The sequence below is a fragment of the Zea mays genome, chromosome 10 (genome assembly GCF_902167145.1).
Source record: "Zea mays cultivar B73 chromosome 10, Zm-B73-REFERENCE-NAM-5.0, whole genome shotgun sequence".
Classification (NCBI taxonomy): Eukaryota; Viridiplantae; Streptophyta; class Magnoliopsida; order Poales; family Poaceae; genus Zea; species Zea mays.
The window spans coordinates 3,502,716-3,521,549 of record NC_050105.1 but is presented as its reverse complement, the minus strand read 5'-3'; the positions used below and the strand labels follow the sequence as shown (position 1 = coordinate 3,521,549).

At 54.7% G+C, this 18,834-nt stretch overlaps 1 protein-coding gene across 1 annotated transcript; it reads left to right on the top strand.

Annotated features, from left to right (window-relative positions):
• Positions 1 to 11,645: 11,645 nt before the first annotated feature.
• Positions 11,646 to 14,964, top strand: LOC118473536 (zinc finger BED domain-containing protein RICESLEEPER 2). Its single transcript, XM_035963308.1, has 2 exons — positions 11,646 to 12,254; positions 12,346 to 14,964. The coding sequence occupies exon 2, from the start codon at positions 12,471 to 12,473 to the stop codon at positions 14,715 to 14,717; it is 2,247 nt and encodes a 748-aa protein (XP_035819201.1). The 5' UTR covers positions 11,646 to 12,254; positions 12,346 to 12,470; the 3' UTR covers positions 14,718 to 14,964.
• The last annotated feature ends 3,870 nt before the right edge of the window (positions 14,965 to 18,834 follow it).

The following is an 18,834-nucleotide window of genomic DNA, read 5'->3' as shown; positions in this document are numbered from 1 at the left end:
GCGCCGCTCCGACTGTTGTGCCACTCGACAGAGTGAGGCTGACAGCAGCCAAGTCCGGCCTCGAGCGCCATAGGAAGCTCCGCCTCGCCCGACCCCAGGGCTCGGACTCGGGCTCAGCTCCGGAAGACGACGAACTCCGCCTCGCCCGACCCCATGGCTCGGACTCGGGCTCAGCCCCGGAAGACGACGAACTCCGCCTCGCCCGACCCCAGGGCTCGGACTCGGGCTCTGCCCCGGAAGACGACGAACTCCGCCTCGCCCGACCCCAGGGCTCGGACTCGGGCTCTGCCCCGGAAGACGACGAACTCCGCCTCGCCCGACCCAGTGCTCGGACTTGGGCTCAGCCCCAGAAGACGACGAACTCCGCTCCGCCCGACCTAGGGCTCGGATTTGGGCTCAGCCCCAGAAGACGACGAACTCCGCTTCGCCCGACCCCAGGGCTCGGACTCAGCCCTGGCCTCAGCCGACGGTCTCCGCCTCGCCCGACCCAGGGGCTCGGACTCGACCACGGCCACGGAAGACAGACTCGACCTCGACCTCGGAGGAGCCTCCACATCGCCCAACCTAGGGCGCGGACCGACCACGTCGACAGGAGGCGCCATCATTACCCTACCCCAAGCTGACTCAGGCTACGGGGAACAAGACCGGCGTCCCATCTGGCTCGCTCCGCCAGATAGGCAATGATGGCGCCTCGCACGCTCCCTAACGACGGCGGCTCTCAGCCCCCTTACGGAAGCAAGAGGACGTCAGCAAGGACTCGACAGCCCCGACAGCTGTCCTTCCGCCAGGCTCCAGCGCTCCTCCGACGGCCACGTCACCACACGAACCGGGTGCCAAAACCTCTCCGGCTGCCACGACGGCATGTACTTAGGGCGCTAGCTCTCCTCCGCTAGACACGTAGCACTCTGCTACACCCTCCATTGTACACCTGGGTCCTCTCCTTACGCCTATAAAAGGAAGGACCAGGGCCCTCTTACAGAGGGTTGGCCACGCGGGGACGAGGACGAGACAGTCGCTCGCGTGAGGCCGCTCCCTCCCTCTCCCACGTGGACGCTTGTAACCCCCTACTGCAAGCGCACCCGACCTGGGCGCGGGACGAACACGAAGGCCGCGGGATTTCCACCTCTCTCACGCCCGTCTCCGGCCGCCTTTCCTCCCCCCTTCGCGCTCGGCCTCGCGCCGACCCATCTGGGCTGGGGCACGTGGCGACATTTCACTCGTCGGCCCAGGGACCCCCCGGTCTCGAAACGCCGACAATCGCCGAAGGCCAGGAGCTCTTACAAGAAATACACTCGGGGGCTTGCGGCCATCACGCAGCGTCTCGAGCCCTTGTTGGAAACGCCTTCCGACAAGGTTTCTACTGGCCGACCGCGGTGGCCGACGCCACTAGAATTGTCCGCACCTGCGAAGGGTGTCAGTTCTACGTGAGGCAGACACACTTGCCCGCCCAGGCTCTACAGACGATACCCATCACCTGGTCGTTTGCTGTGTGGGGTCTAGACCTCGTCGGTCCCTTGCAGAAGGCACCCGGGGGCTACACGCACCTGTTGGTCGCCATCGACAAATTCTCCAAGTGGATCGAGGTCCGACCCCTAAGCAGCATCAGGTCCGAACAGGCGGTGGCGTTCTTCACCAACATCATCCACCGCTTTGGGGTCCCGAACTCTATCATCACCGACAATGGCACCCAGTTCATCGGCAGAAAGTTCCTGGACTTCTGCGAGGATCACCACATCCGGGTGGACTGGGCCGCCGTGGCTCACCCCATGACGAATGGGCAAGTAGAGCGTGCCAACGGCATGATTCTACAAGGACTCAAGCCGCGGATCTACAACGACCTCAACAAGTTCGGCAAGCGATGAATGAAGGAACTCCCCTCGGTGGTCTGGAGTCTGAGGACGACGCCGAGCCGAGCCACAGGCTTCACACCGTTCTTTCTAGTCTATGGGGCCGAGGCCATCTTGCCCACAGACTTAGAATACGGTTCCCCGAGGACGAGGGCTTACGCCGACCAAAGCAATCGAGCTAATCGAGAAGACTTACTGGACCAGCTGGAAGAGGCTCGGGACATGGCCTTACTACACTCGGCGCGGTACCAGCAGTCCCTGCAACGCTACCACGCCCGAGGGTTTCGATCCCGAGACCTCCAGGTGGGCGACCTGGTGCTTCGGCTGTGACAAGACGCCCGAGGGCGGCACAAGCTCACGCCTCCCTGGGAAGGGCCGTTCGTCGCCGCCAAGGTTCTGAAGCCCGGAACGTACAAGCTGGCCAACAGTCAAGGCGAGGTCTACAACAACGCTTGGAACATCCGACAACTACGTCGCTTCTACCCTTAAGATGCTTTCAAGTTGTTCGTACACCTCGTTCACACACAAAGTCTAGTCATCAAGGAAGGGTAAGCCTTGCCTCGGCAAAGCCCAACCCTCCCTCGGGGGCTAAAAGGGGGGGAACCCCCTCTGCGTCAAAATTTTCCTCGAAAAAAGTCTTCCATCAAAAAGGCTTCTGCGTTCCCCGGCTATATCTGTAGCAGGACCCCAAGAAGCGAATGAGGGCGCATGTAAGTGGCAAGGCCGACCGAGCCGAGGGACTCCTACGCCTCTGGGATACGGATACCTCACTCGTCACCTACCACGAAAAATGACTCTTACTTGGGCAAGCCACCCTGCTACTGACGAACGGGGCCAAATACGCAAAACGGGAGGAAAAGGAACACAACCTTATACTACGATAATAAAGTGTTCGGGCCTCAGTGGCCGCAAAAGACACATGTGCATTCAAAGAAGACTGCTCCGGCAGAGTCAGGCGTCGCCCGGAGAAGGAGCCGCGCCCTCGGCTTCGTTCCCACCCTCGGCAAGGTCTGCCCCGGCCTCGGACGACGGCGCAAGTGGGAGGATCTCTGCCTCGAAGGTGGTTGCCAGCACCGCGCTCGGGCCCGCGGCGGCCGCGTCGAGCCTCTGGACTTCGGCCAGGGCGACTTCATCTTCGTCGGGGAGGCAATACCCCTCGCTGACTCGCTCCAGATCCACGACATAGTGGGAAGCAAGCACGGCGAAGGCCCGCCTGACGTCGTGATGTAGCGCCTCGCGGAGTCTGCCACGCGCGTGGTCACCCAAGGCCTGCAGGCGACTTTGAGGGGAGCTTCCCGAGGGGACGTCGTCGAAGCCGAAGACCCGACAGAAAGCCGAGATGGCATCAGACATGGCCGCGTGGTCGGCCTCCCTCTGCTCGGCCGCCTGAGCAAGCGCCTTGGTGGACTTATCAAGGGCAGACTTGAGCTCTGCGAACAGCCAAAGCGTAAGACCTCAAACGCAAGTTGAGGAACCGAGCTGAAGCAAAAGCTTAAAACAACCAAGACATACCTCCGGCTCGGGCACGCTGCTCCGAGGATGCGGCTTGGGCCACGGCTAGGTCTGCTGCAAGGGCTCCGGCCCGGCTTTCGGCCTCGGCGGCCCGCCCCCGAGATTGGTCCCGCTCGTCGGTGACCTGGTCAAGCTCCGACTGCCGTCGCTGCACCTCTGCGCGTGCCGCTGCTGCCTCTGCTCCCAGGTCGGCATAGAGCAACCGAAGGTCCGCCACCTCGGCGCTCTGCTGGGAGAGGCGCGCAGTAGCCCTGGCAAGCGTGGTCCTCAGGGACCGCAGCGAACCCCAGACATCGACCTCGCGGCGGATGAACGACGACTTGGCGGCGCTCAGATCCGTCAGATCCTGAGGAAAGGAAGCGGGGCGTCACAAAGGACGCCTTGATCACGAGAAAGGTATGCCTGAAATCATTACCTGGAGGATCTTGGGAACGTCCCTGCAAAAGACCTCCAAGGATGACCGGAGCGACCCCACCGTTGCCTCGGCACACTCACGGAGCTCGTCCCAAGACTGCTCCTCCCGCTCATCGTCAAGAACGAAGAAGGGATCCGAGGCCTCACGGGTCCGGAACCGAAGCAACTGGCGCCGCCCCTCGGAGCTGCGCCGCGCGGGGACAAGGCTGCCGCTCGACGGGACGGGTCGTGGTCCCGCGCCCCCCCTCCTCCGAGGCACCAAGTAGTGACGCCACGGCCATCTCAGCGTCAACGGCGACGGGTCGCTCCACGGCCGGGACGGCAACGGCCTCGGCAGCGGCCGGCGCCAGCGCCGACAGCATGTCTGGTGGGCCCGAGGCCACGGCCGCGCCAGCAGCCTCCCCCAGCGCGATGGCCGCCTCGACAGAAGAACCAGCCTCGGGAGCTCGCTCCGCGGCAACTGGTGCCGCCTGAGCCCCCCGCTGTGGGGCGTCATGCGAGGAGGTCAGCTGGCCGGCGAGGCCCGGCGCGACACCAGCTGCGGAAGCCGACGCCGTCTTGAGGACCTTCCGGGGAGCCAGATCGGTCGGACCGTGACTCCGCTTGCTAAGGAAAAAAGGGAAGTCAAGGTCGGGACATACAAAGGGGGAGCCAGGACGAAGACATCCTAAGGTACTTACCCACTCCGGGCCATGATCAATCGTGCTTGTGGGGAGGTCTCTCGAACCTCGACCCCCGAAGGTACCGCCGAGGTCTGCCTCGCTGCCAGCTTCGGTACCATCCTCGCCTTGGGCGCCCTGGACGCTCGAGAGACGGACTGCCCAGGCGCAGCCACGATGACCTGAGGATCGCCCTCCTGCGCAGCCGGCACGGGCGACGGTTCTCGGGGAACAGGCAGCTCGACCTGACTCCCCGGGGTCACCTCAACTTCCCCAGCCGAGGGGTCAAGTACCCCCTCGGTCTGCCCCCGCTCTTCGGACCGGGACCCCGACGTCCCGGCCCCGGAAACCGACGGCGCCAGCCCGCTCGGGGGCTGGCTTGACGACTCCTGGCCCAGCCTCAGATCCGGGCTGAGGCCAAGGCGAGCAGCCATATCGTCGTCTTCGTCATCGTCTTCATCGTCATCGTCGTCAGGCGTTTCCGGCGACGGCTCCCTCGGGAGCCCATCCCTCTCCTGCCGACGACGGAGCCTTTCCAAGGCGTCCCGAGCCCGCATCCGCTCGCGGGCCCGAGCCTTCTTTGTGTCCTTTTTCTCCTTCCTCTTCTCCGCAGCAACCCTCCGCGTAGCTCGGTCCACCGCGTCCTCCGGGACCGGTGGCCGGGAAGGCTTGTGCCACCCTACCTCCTAGGGACAGACGGAAAGTCTCGGCTGTGAGAACCAAGGGCAATCCGACGCAAGGAGAAAGAAGGAGCGGACACTCACCAGGGACACACACCCGCGGTCGGGACGCATCAAGGGCTGGGAAAGGGCGCCGGCGTCCGGTTTCCCCAACGCGACGGCTACCCGCCCGTAGAGGTCGTTGACGGGAAAGGGATCCGAGGACATTCGCAAACCCTCCAAGTCGGCCTCCGGCGTCATCTCCCAAAGCGGCAACCGCCGCCCCGTCAAGGGAAGCACCCTCCGGCGATGAATGGCGGCAACCACTCCCGCAGCGGTGAGCCCTCCTTTCCGCAACACCTCCAGGGCCTTCAGAAGGGGCTGGAGATTCTTCTGTCTGTCGTGCGGGGTCCCGTAGCGCCAGGCATCGGCGGCGACGGTCACCACTCGCTGAGAAAACGACGGGAGCCTCTCGTCGTCATTTCGGAGATAAAACCACCGGCGCTGCCACCCTTTGTTCGAGGACGCAAAGACGACGGGAATATACTGCGGCGCCCGCGCCTGCCTCAGCTGGAGGATGCAGCCACCGGCCCGCACTGCCGCGTGGACCCTTCTCTCCCCCGTTGGCGAAGCAAAAAGCTCCGCGGAGAAGAAATGAGTCCACAGGTCCCAGTGAGGGTCAATCCCCAAGTATCCTTCGTAAACCGCTGCGAAGATGGCGGCTTGCGAGATGGAGTTAGGGCTGAGGTTGTGCAGCTCCACCCTGTAGACATGCAGAATCGTCCGCATAAAACGGCTTGCCGGCACTCCAAACCCCCGTTCGTGAAAGGAGACGAAGCTCACGACATACCCCGGCGGCGGGGACGGGGCGGCTCCGCTCGGGGGGGGCATCCACTCCGGCTGCCTCTCATCGGAGAGAGGGCGAAGTAAACCCTCAGCGACGAGGGCCTCCAGGTCATCCGCCGTGACGGTGGAGAAAGGCCACGGGTCGCGCGGCGGAACAATGGTCACCCGGTCGGCCATCACCAAGCAGAGGAGGTGGCGGCGGAAAGGACTGGGTGGGTGGTTTCCTTTTCTCTGGCTATTCCCTCGGGTTGCGAAAACCTAAGAAGGAGGCAAGTAGCAGAGCAAAGAACCGTCACCGGTCCCTCTCCCGAATATATAAAGACCCAGGCGAGACCCGTTCAACGCGTCGCCCGAACCCACAGCGGGATTCAAAACTCAAAGCGAAACACCCGTTCCTCGAACGGCTCACACGCACAACGGCTGCCCCGCGAACCACTTGTCCCGTCGCATTAACTCTGCGGCGGGACAGGTGGCACCTTTGGCGGGCGAAGCAGGCGACGCTTCACCTCCGCCATAATGACCGCGTCAAAAAAGGTATGCCACGTCATTTGATTTTCGTATCCTTTTCCTCTTCCTCTTTCTCTCTCTTACAACAGGGACCGGGAAAGGGGATACCCCGAAAGGGATCCTTCTCCGCAAAGGAAACGGGCCCTGAGCCCCCCTACTGATCAGAGGTTCGAAGGTTGGCCCCTCGGAGGGGTTCAACAGCCGCCTCAGAGCGCTCGGGCTCAACGCCCACTACTGGTCAGAGGTTCGAAGGCCGGCCCCTCGGAAGGGTTCAACGGCCGCCTCAGGCCACTCGGGCTCCGCGCCCACTACTGATCAGGGGTTCGTAGGCTGGCCCTCGAAGGGTTCACAGCCGCCTCAGACGCAGAGCGAGGGATGACCCTGGGTACGTTCGATACATAACCAAGGCTCGGGCTACGCTCCCGAGGTACCCTAGGACATTTCCGAGATCAGCGGGAACGATCTTGTAACGGAATCCCATCAGAGGGAGGCATCGAGCCCTCAGACCCCATCAAAAGGGGACCGGGTCTGACAGATAACCCGCAGGTACTTTTGGAGCGCGCCTCCGGGCCTCTAGCCGACCTCTAACAAATGGGGCACGGGCGTCCACTCGGATTACCCGTCAGCAGCTCACTGGAGACACCATGTTCGGCGCCCTCCAAGGGCAACATGGCGCTTCTCTCCCCTCCTCCTTGCGGAAAGGCGACGCAGGGGCGTATGTAAAAAAGTCGAGTCTGTCCTTGACCGTCCTCTTGCTCTGTGCAGGGGCTCGGGGGCTGCTCTCGCAAACCCGGCTCCGGCCAAACCGTTGACAGCGTCAACATACCAGCCCGAGAACTTGGGACCCGACCGTGCACCCGGGCTACGGCCAGCTCGCATGAGGGAACAACCACACCGGCCGAAGCATCACGAAACGCATTAAGACCTCGAAGGAGTCAAACCACTCCTCCGAGGCCTCGGGGGCTACACCCGGCGGGTGCGCTCGCGCGCACCCGCTGGAACAAAACGCAACCGAGAAAGGCCGGTCCCCTTGCAAAAAAGTGCGACAAAAGCCTCCAAGCGAGTATTAACACTCCCTTCGAGGCTCGGGGCTACTGTCGGGGACCATAATTAGGAGTACCCTCAAGACTCCTAATCTCAGCTGGTAACCCCCATCAGCACAAAGCTGCGAAGGCTTGATGGGTACAATTAAGTCAAGGCTCGGTCCACTCAAGGGACACGACCTCGCCTCGCCCGAGCCCAGCCTCGGGCAAGGCAGCCGACCCCGGAGGATTTACGTCTCGCCCGAGGACCCCCTCCAGCAACGGACACACCTTCAGTTCGCCCGAGGCCCAGTCTTCGCTAAGAAGCAACCTTGGCCAAGTCGCCACGCCGACCGACCGTATCGCAGGAGCATTTAATGCAAAGGTGGCCTGGCACCTTATCCTGACGCGCGCCCTTCAGTCGACAGAGCCGAAGTGACCACAGTCACTTTGCCGCTCCACTGACCGGCCTGATAAGAGGATAGTGCCGCCTGCGCCGCTCCGACTGCTGTGCCACTCGACAGAGTGAGGCTGACAGCAGCCAAGTCCGGCCTCGAGCGCCATAGGAAGCTCCGCCTCGCCCGACCCCAGGGCTCGGACTCGGGCTCAGCTCCGGAAGACGACGAACTCCGCCTCGCCCGACCCCAGGGCTCGGACTCGGGCTCAGCCCCGGAAGACGACGAACTCCGCCTCGCCCGACCCCAGGGCTCGGACTCGGGCTCAGCCCCGGAAGACGACGAACTCCGCCTCGCCCGACCCCAGGGCTCGAACTCGGGCTCAGCCCCGGAAGACGAAGAACTCTGCCTCGGCCGACCCCAGGGCTCGGACTCGGGCTCAGCCCCGGAAGACGACGAACTTCGCCTCGCCCGACCCTAGGGCTCGGACTCGGGCTCAGCCCCGGAAGACGACGAACTCCGCCTCGCCCGACCCCAGGGCTCGGACTCGGGCTCAGCCCCGGAAGACGACGAACTCCGCCTCGCCCGACCCCAGGGCTCGGACTCAGCCCTGGCCTCAGCCGACGGTCTCCGCCTCGCCCGACCCAGGGGCTCGGACTCGACCTCGGCCTCGGAAGACAGACTCGACCTCGACCTCGGAGGAGCCTCCGCCTCGCCCAACCCAGGGCTCGAACCGACCACGTCACAGGAGGGGCCATCATTACCCTACCCCTATCTAGCTCAGGCTACGGGGAACAAGACCGACGTCCCATCTGGCTCGCCCCGGTAAACAAGTAATGATGGCGCCCCGCATGCCCCATGACGGCGGCGGCTCTCAGCCCCCTTACGGAAGCAAGGAGACGTCAGCAAGGACTCGACAGCCCCGACAGCTGTCCTTCCGCCAGGCTCCAGCGCTCCTCCGACTGCCACGACATCACACGAACAGGGTGCCAAAACCTCTCCGGCTGCCACGACGGCATGTACTCAGGACACTAGCTCCTCCCCGCTAGACACGTTAGCACACTGCTACATCTCCCATTGTACACCTGGACCCTCTCCTTACGCCTATAAAAGGGAGGTCCAGGGCCCTCTTACAGAGGGTTGGCCGCGCGGGGAAGGACGGGACGGCACGCGCATAAGCCTCTCGCTCTCTCCCACGCGGACGCTTGTAACCCTCTACTGCAAGCGCACCCGACCTGGGCGCGGGACAAACACGAAGGCCGTGGGTTTCCCCTTTTACGCCTGTCTCCCTCTGGCTTCTCTCCCCCCTTCGCGCTCCGTCTCACGCCGACCCATCTAGGCTGGGGCACGCGGCGACAATTTACTCGTCGGTCCAGGGACCCCCCGGGTTCGAAACGCCGACACATATACTTGATAAAAAACACAAAGCTAGAGATAATGCTAGTTAGATCTTTTTTTATCTTTTAATTAGAGTGTGTGATGTAATTTTACTTTTGTTATGAACATTAGACAATAAACTGAACTTACGAACTTTGTATAGAGCTGATTATACTCTTTTTCCTTCTAACAAAATGATTTATAAACGAGGTAGTCATTGCATAGCTGTGGTAACTTTAATACAAATATTAAGTTTGATTTTGTTCAAATTTATTTGTCTTATCTTTTATTTGTTTTATTATTTTTCTGAATTTAGGGCTCTAATGTGAATTTTGGGCCAAAAACTGAATTTCGGGCCTAATGTGAATTTCGGGCCAAAAATTGAATTTCGGGCTTTTATAATTTCGGGCCGCCCGAAATAAGCCTGACACGTTTAAGCAATTACGGGCCGGGCCGTGGGCCAAGGGCTAGGCCCATGGGCCGGCCCGGCACGACCCGAAATTCAAACGGGTCGGGCCGGCCCGAAATTTAAACAATACGGGCCTTTTCGGGCTTGGGCTGGGCCGGGCGGCCCGAATGTACCCTATAGGTACAGGGTACAACCTCTGCAGAGTATAAAACTGGTATACTAGCCAAGCTCACGGTCATGAGCAGCTCAGGACTCTCGCATGATTAATTTATGGAACTTAAATTCAATTTGTCATTTGCATTGCATGGGATTATTTATTAATTTTGTTCTACTATTATTATTATGGTTTGGTATTTACTTACATTTAGTAACTGCTAATAAAATTTGACCAACTTATTAAAAGCAATGCTCAACTTTAACCCCCATTGTTGATCAACTTTACACATCCCATGAACTCCCACCTTTGGTGTGTTTATGCACATTATTCCCCACAACTTGTTGAGCAATGAACATGTGTGAGCTCACCCTTGCTGTCTCACCCCTAGAGGAGAAGAATATGAGGTTCAAGAGGAGTCACTTATCGAGGAGTGTGATTTGATATAGGTGGCGTCTTCGAGTTGACTTTCTGGCGCCAAGGATAGATTTTAGATTCTTTTATATTTATCTTCTATTTTGTAAGACTTCCGCTATGTAATAAATACTCTGATTATTATGACATTTATCTTTATATACTTTGTTATTATATATGTTGTCTTCTTTGACGCATGTATGAGATGCATCCAGCTTTGTCCTTTAAAGCCGGGTGTGACAACAACTGTAATCATCTAGTGCCTTGTTTATAGTTCATATATTTGTAACATAATGTATAACTGATAATGTTAAACTATGTTTGTTTAAGTTCAATCGTAATTAGATACCACCCTATAAACTAATACCGGTCTATTTATACTTGTTACCGTTGATACTAGAGTGTGAATTATTACCGTTGTCATTTATGTTACATTTCGTGAACCAAACGATATCTTAGTATTAATTAGTATTGAGTCTATCTCTAGTTAGAAGCTAATCATGGTGGACAGAACACAGCACACACCTTTTCTTTTGGCATCAACAGAGTTCAACTGCAGATTTTCTTTTGGCAATGTTTCCCTTCGAGTCCAGTCCACCGTCCATCCAAGCATCCAGCAGCGGTGTCTGCGGTAGGGAATAATTTTACTTATCCACTCTTTATTTTTATTTCTAACAGTTTTGGCAAAATCACGTAGACATAGGTACATCGGTCGATATGATCTGTCACGCTGGACAACAATTTTCACGTGAAAAACCTTACCGCACCTTTCTAGTAGGTGTGGAAGTACTGTTTGGCCATGACACTGGGGGATTCTAGTTCTCGATCAGATATACGATTTTCTAACTTTTCAGTTTTATTTTTTATTTGATATCGTTATAATGCTAAGAAGTAATATAAACTTTTAGCAGCTATCAGGGCTTACTGTCTTAGAAAATTCATCCCTTTTTATATGGTCTCCAATTAAGATACTCTTCATGTAAAAAGTATAGCTGTGATCTATAATTTTCTAGTTTTGAATTTTATCATTCGAGGTTGTTGAGATGCAAAATAAATAATATAAAATTGTAATGACATATTAATTGCCGTCTTATAAAAACATATTTTTATATAGTGTTGGATAAAGATACTTTTGTACATAGTTTTCTGAGTTTTATTTAAAAGTGTTTAGATTAAAAAATATAATAGTGAAAATCGTTCTCTAGCGTGCCATATTATCCCACACCAATACATAACGAAGAATATGGTGTTTTATTTCTTCTCCTTAGGGCAAGTTTGGCAGCCCGTTTCCCGGGGAACTAGCGTTTTCCAGGGGCGCGAAGCCTGTGTGGAAATAGACGTCGTGAAATTTTTATGACCCATTTGAAAGCCTATCCGTGCGGGTCAGCTCTCCCTGATCCAGTCAGATTACCTAGGGCACCGCTCCCGGCTATAGATGTCCATCTGGGCCGGGCCCACCGGGCGGCCCACGACACGGCACGAAAGTGGCCCGGCCCAGCACCGGCACGGCCCGGCTTCAATCGTGCCTGGGCTAGCCCGGCCCGTTCGCCGTGTCGGGCTGGGCCACAGAAATCGGCCCGTCGGGTATAGCCCGACCCGGCCCGCCTGAGGGGGAGGCACGCGGCGGCCCGGTTAGGTTAACCGGCCGCGCGCGACGCGCCCCAGTGGCCCAGCCCAGCAGCCACACCCCGCCGCCGCATTTACGGACACAGCCTCAGTGTCGCCCTCGCCTCGCCAGTCGCATTTACGCTCTCGCCCTCGCCTCGCTCTCTCGCCCTCGCCTCGCTCTCTTGCTCTCTCCGCCCGAACCCTAATCTCCTCTCCCCTCTCTGATCTGCGGTTCGCCGCCGTCCGCCGGTGTCTCCTGTGCTTGGAATCAGTTGCACGTCGGTCGCCCGCGCCGTGCTTGGACATCTATACTTCCTCTCTGTCCTTACCTTCCTCTCCCGGTCCTCTCCCTAACCCTAATCCCCTCCGGTGTTCCTCGCTCCACGGATCTCGGCCATCGTCCGTCGTCTCCGGTGCTCCGACTGCACAAGGTGAGTCCCTCGGGCCCTACTCCTTTCCCTAACCCTAATGCCCTTCTCCTAAGTCCTAACCCTAATTCTTCCGGTGTATTCCTCAACGTAGGTATCGGTTAAATCGGGTGCCGTGCAGTCGTTGAGGAGTCGGAGACGGGTGCCGAGAGCCGAGAGCCGAGAGTCGGAGACCGGTGTGTTCCTCGTCCTCGTTGTCGAGGTCAAGGTCTCAATACTATGGATCTTGACCCGGCTGCAGAGGATGAGGAGGCGGAGCGACAACTTGAGGACCACAATGAGGCGATGGATGCTAGACAAGCCTTATTGGGTGTTGGTGTCACTCATTTAGATCCAGTCGACCTCGAGGATTTCGTCGCCTCTAGAACAGGCACTGGCACTGCTACGGACTCCACGAGCCCACCAGCATCTACCACTGCCTCTGCTGGTGGCGGCTCAAGGAAGAGATCCAAAGTTTGGAACAATTTCGACGAGTTAACCAATCTGGTAAATGGTAAGCGTGTAAGGTATGCTGCTCGATGCAAGTTCTGTCATGAGACATTAAGTGCTAGATCCTCTTCTGGTACTGGTCACTTGCTTAGACACAATTGTAGTGCTAAGAAGGCCCACGATCGCTCTGGCCAAACCCAAACTGTGCTTAAGTACAACCCCGATGGTTCTTTGCAGCGTTGGGAGTACTGTCCTTCTGTTGCAAGGAATGAACTTTGTCGTTTGATAGCTAGAGATGATCTACCTCTATGGCATGGCTCCACTGATGCATTTCAAGAATACATCACTCGTGCACATAACCCTAGATTTGTGCATGTTTCTAGGCAAACTACTGCTAGGGACATGATTAAGTTATATAATGAGCGTAAGGTAAACTTAATTGGTACTTTGAAAACTGATGTTACATCTGTTTGTCTAACCTCTGATATTTGGGCTGGCAAGGCTAAGGAAGACTATTTAAGTGTAGTTGCTCATTTTGTGAATTCTCACTGGGAAATAGAAAAAAGGTTGCTTGGTCTAAGGTTAATTGATGGTAAACATAGTGGTGTTAGTATTGCTAATCTGGTTGCTACTATGATAGATGATTATGCTTTAACTGATAAAGTATTTGCAATCACCTTAGATAATGCTTCATCAAATAATACTGCCATGAAATATCTGAGACCTTTCTTGTCTGGTTACCTTGGTGTGCCTGCTCCTGTTGTGACTGATGATGATGATGATTCATTTACACCTACTGATGATGACTTGTGCACTATGTTCTTGCATCAAAGATGTTCCTGTCATGTTATTAATTTAATTGTTAAAGCTGGTCTTCAACATTTGAAAGCTTATATTGATGACTTTAGAACTGCTATAACCTTTTTAAATGCTTCAAATCAACGAATAGCTGCATATAAAAGCTATTGTATGAGTATGGCTATTCGTCCTCGTAAGTTTGGTGTTGACATGGATGTTAGATGGAATTCTACATACTTAATGCTTAAACACCTAGTACCATACAAGTCCAGCTTTTCTGTTTTTATCAAAACTCAGTATCCTTTGCATTCTGATGGTACTCCTTTACTCACTGATGATCATTGGACAATTGCTGAAAAAGTTCTTTCTTTCCTAGAATTATTTTATGAATCCACAGTTGCATTGTCTGGTGTGTACTACCCTACTGCTACTTTGATGCTACACCATATTCTAAGGATAGCCAGACATCTAAATGCATTTGAAAATGATAGACTTCTTAGGGCTGCTGTTGTTCCTATGAAAGATAAATTTTTGAAATATTGGAGGGATATTCCTATTCTATATGCTGTTGCATTTATTTTAGACCCAAGGGCTAAGATGAGGGGTTTTAACAAACTCCTTGTCAGGTTAGCTAGCTTAACTGGTACAAATTACTCTAATGTTCCAATTGAAGTTAGATCTAAACTATCCAAGATATTTCAGTTGTATGAAGCTAAATTTGGTGACACACGCCTGCGTGCTAATCAACACCCAACATCTCTTGGTTCTGGTAAGAAAAAAATGGCATGGGATGAAATCTATGGTGATGATGACTATGATGGTGAGCTTTCTGTGGGAAGGAGACCAGGTTCTAGTTCTATCTCTACTGCTGCATCCACTTCTGAGCTGGCATCTTACTTAGATAGTGATACTATTACTGAGTTTGATGAGGACTTCAATGTCCTATCTTGGTGGCATCAGCATAAGCTCACTTATCCTATTCTTGCTCTACTTGCTAAAGATGTATTGACAGTCCCAGCTTCTACTATATCTTCAGAGTCTACCTTTAGTCTTGCTGGCAGGGTGATTGAAGAGCGTCGACGTCGCCTGGCTCCAGATATGGTCGAGGTTTTGTCTTGCATAAAAGACTGGGAGCTTGCTGATGCTCACCTGCAGCATACTGTGGAGGAAGAGACAAGGGAACTTGAAGCTGAACATGAGAACTTGTACCTTGATGATCCAGAAGAACACAACCAGTAGTTGGTGGTGGACTGGTGGAGTGGTGGTTGGCTAGCTTAGTTGTTTGCCTGATGCCTGATGGCTTATTCTTGTAATGAACTCATGGACTGTACTGTATCTGTATGAACTTATGCCTTAGGGCTTAGGAGCTGTGGCTGTACTCTTTTTTCCTTCTTAGGCTTTTTTCTCACGAGGTGTGAGTTTTTGCCTAAGAAGGTTTTTAATGAGGCAGCCATTGCACACAGCTCCATAATTATTTGTTTCCATATTTTATGTGTGCTTGTGTTTTAGTATTTAGAATTTTAGAATTTTAGTGCTTGTGTTTCCAGATTTTTTGTATTTCTGTGATTTTTCGGGCCAGTGGAGGGCACGGCCCGGAATGGCCCAGAGGCTTTCGGGCCAACCCGGCACGTTTTTGGCCTCTCTGGGCCGTGCTTGGACACATGTCCTGGCCCGTGACCCGAACCGGCACGGCCCGAGTCAACAGCGTGCCGGGCCAGGCACGACCCTGTTCGTGCCGTGCCTAACCGGGCTCGGGCCGGGTCCGTGCCGGGCGGCCCGGATGGACATCTATACTCCCGGCAATGAGGTCGGGCAACTTTCCCACGGGCAAAGAGAAGGCGACGGGAGCGACCTCCACACGTCGGTGTCCGCGTGTCAGGAATGGAGGTGTAGGCAATACTGGTTGAGCGGGAATGGAGCGGACTGTTAGGTGCGTTTCAGTTCTTGTAACACCTTGAATTTGAGGTATAAAATTTCTTCTATAATATCTACCAAATTCAGGTGTTACCTCTTTTCTTATCTCTATAGATTTCTCTTGTCTTCCTTTTAATAGAGTATTGTTTATTTATTTTGGAGATGTATTAATACTTTAGTAGATGAAACCCTATGGGAGACATGAAATGTTGCATCATGTTGAGCTTCGACTTTACTTTTTGTTTGATACATATGCTTGAAATATCCAAATTTTGAATTTGTGGTTTGGTTGGATTTGAATCCAATAGAGAAAATAAAAAGAAAAGGTATTGGAAATTTCAAAATTAAAAGAAAAGGCCAAAGCAGCCCAGCCTCCCCTCTCCCGCCTCCCCTCTCCCTCAGCCTTTCAGTCCATTAGGCCTAGCTCGCGCACGCGCGCCCGACCGCCCCCTCTCCCTCTGCTCGGTGGGGCCAGCCTATCGGCTCCACTCAGCCGCGCGTGCGCTCCCTCTCTCTGCGCTGCGGGCCCGACCCGTGAGCGTCGTGTCGTTTCCCTCCTCGCGTCTGTGCCTCTGTGCCGTGGGCCCGCCCTGTCAGCTCCATCCTCCCCGCAACCGCCGATGACCCCGCTCGCACACGCACGACGAGAAGCCCGACCACGTCGTGCCCCACGTTCCTCCAGCTCCTTTTGAGCCCCACGCGCACCTGCTCTCTCTCTCTCTCTCCTGTCTCATTCACTCACTCCCAGCCCCTCTCGCGCTCAGTCGCCACCGCCCGAGTTCGCCGGTGACCCGCGCCCGCCGTGCCGTTTTCCCGGAGCTCCAGACGTCGCGCCAAGCCTCCCCGAGCGTCGTCCCAAGGTGAGGAACCTTTCCCCATGCTCTGTTTGCCCCCGATTCTGCCTCGCCATAGTGAATTTGCGCTCGCCGGAGCTTTGCCTCGTCGGTCCGCCGCACCCGCATCTTAGTGACCCAAGTGATTAAGGAGAAGCACTCGACCGGTCTGTGTGACCGATTGAGAGAGGGAAAGGGTTGGGATAGACCTGGCCTTTGTGACCTCCTCAACAGGGACAACGTTCTTTGAAACCGAACCTCGGTAAACAAATCACTGTGTTCATTTGTGTTGATCTCTACTCAATTTGTTTCTCCTCCTTTCCTCTCTCTAAAGTTCCCTTGCTCATATTGATTTGAGTTGGCTCCAAAGTCATTCGCATTAATTGAATAACTCTTAGCAAGGAGAACTATCTTCCGTACTCCGAATTATTTCTAACGCTAATCCCGAGTGTAGTGTGTGTTTAAAGTTTGCAAAATTCAGGTTTCGCCTATTTGAAAGGGAAATAGGGTCAAACCTTTTCCTAATTGATTTTGGTGGTTGAATTGCCCAACACAAATAATTGGACTAACTAGTTTGCTCTAGATTATAAGTTCTACAGGTGCCAAAGGTTCAACACAAACCAATAAAAAGTCCAAGAAAGGGTTTAAAAGAAAGGAGCAAAAGACAACCAAAGGCTGCCCTGGTCTGGCGCACCGGACTATCCGGTGCACCAGGGTGATCAACTCCGAACTTGCCACCTTCGGGTTTCTGAAATTGCCTCTCCGCTATAATTCACCGGACTGTCCGGTGTGCCAGCGGAGCAACAGTCGCCAACGCAACGGTTGAGTTCAATGGTCGGCTAACAATGCTACAGTGCGCGGACTGCGCGCGCAGAGTCAGAGCAGGCGCCAGAAGGCGCACCGGACAGTGAACAGTACCTGTCCGGTGCACCACCGGACTGTTCGGTGGCCCCACTTGTCAGAGCTCCAACGGTCGAACCCTAACGGTTGGGTGACGTGGCTGGCGCACTGGACTGTTCGGTGCGCCCGTCGACAGACAGCCTCCCCAACAACCACTTTGGTGGTTGGGGTTATAAATACCCCCCAACCACCACACTTCAAGGCATCCAAGTTTTCAGCCAACACATTCAATACAAGAGCTAGTGCATTCAATACAAGACACAAATAGAGTGAATCAAAATCTCTCCAAGTCCCAATTCCACTCAAAGCAATAGTGACTAGAAGAGAGAGTTTTGTCGTGTTCTTTTGAGCTCTTACGCTTGGATCGCTTTTCTTCTTCCCCATTTCTTATTCCTAAGATCTTTGCAATCAAAGCAAGAGACACCAATTGTGTGGTGGTCCTTGTGGGGACTAAGTGTCCCAATTGATTGAGAAGAGAAGCTCACTCGGTCTGAGTGACCGTTTGAGAGAGGGAAAGGGTTGAAAGAGACCTGGTCTTTGTGACCACCTCAACGGGGAGTAGGTTTGCAAGAACCGAACCTCGGTAAAACAAATCATTGTGTCACTCTTGCTATTTGCTTGTGATTTGTTTTTCGCCCTCCTTTTTGGACTCGATTATATTTCTAACGCTAACCCCGGCTTGTAGTTGTGCTTAAAGTTTATAAATTTCAGATTTGCCTATTCACCCCCTCTAGGCGACTTTCAATTGGTATCAGAGCCTGGTACTTCATTAGAGCCTAACCGCTCGAAGTGATGTCGGGAACTCACGCCAAGAAGGAGATGGTGACCGGCGAGAAGCCCGCTACAAGCCACGGGAAAGCTCCATCGGGGGAGTCCGGCAACAAGAAGAGGGAGGAATCACCTTCCCGCATCAAGTCACACTAGAGTGGCGACAAGAAGAAGAAAATGAATAAAGTGGTCTACTATGAGACCGATTCTTCGTCGCCTTCCACCTCCGGCTCCGACAGGCCGTCCGTCACTTCTAAGCGCCATGAGCGCAAGAAGTTTAGTAAGATTCCCTTACGCTATCCACGCATTTCCAAACGCACTCTTTTACTTTCCGTCCCACTAGGCAAACCACTGGTTTTTGACGGTGAAGACTAATGCATGTGGAGTGATAAAATGAGGCACCATCTAACCTCACTCCACGCTAGCATTTGGGACATTGTTGAGTTTGGTGCGCAGGAACCATCCGTGGGGGATGAAGGCTATGACTCGGACGAGGTAGCCCAAATCCAGCACTTCAACTCCCAAGACACTACTATACTCCTCGCCTCTCTAAGTCGAGAGGAGTATAATAAGGTGCAAGGGTTGAAGAGTGCCAAAGAGATTTGGGACTTGCTCAAGACCGCGCACGAAGGAGATAAGGTGACCAAGATCACCAAGCGGGAAACAATCGAGGGGGAGCTCGGTCGATTTATGCTCAACCAAGGAGAGGAGCCACACGCCATGTATAACCGGCTCAAAACCTTGGTGAACCAAGTGCGCAACCTCGGGAGCACCAAATGGGATGACCATGAAATGGTCAAGGTTATTCTTAGATCACTCGTTTTTCTTAACCCTACTCAAGTTCAATTAATTCATGGTGATCCTAGATATAAACTAATGTCTCCTGAGGAAGTGATAAGAAAGTTTGTGAGCTTTGAGTTGATGATCAAAGGCTCCAAACA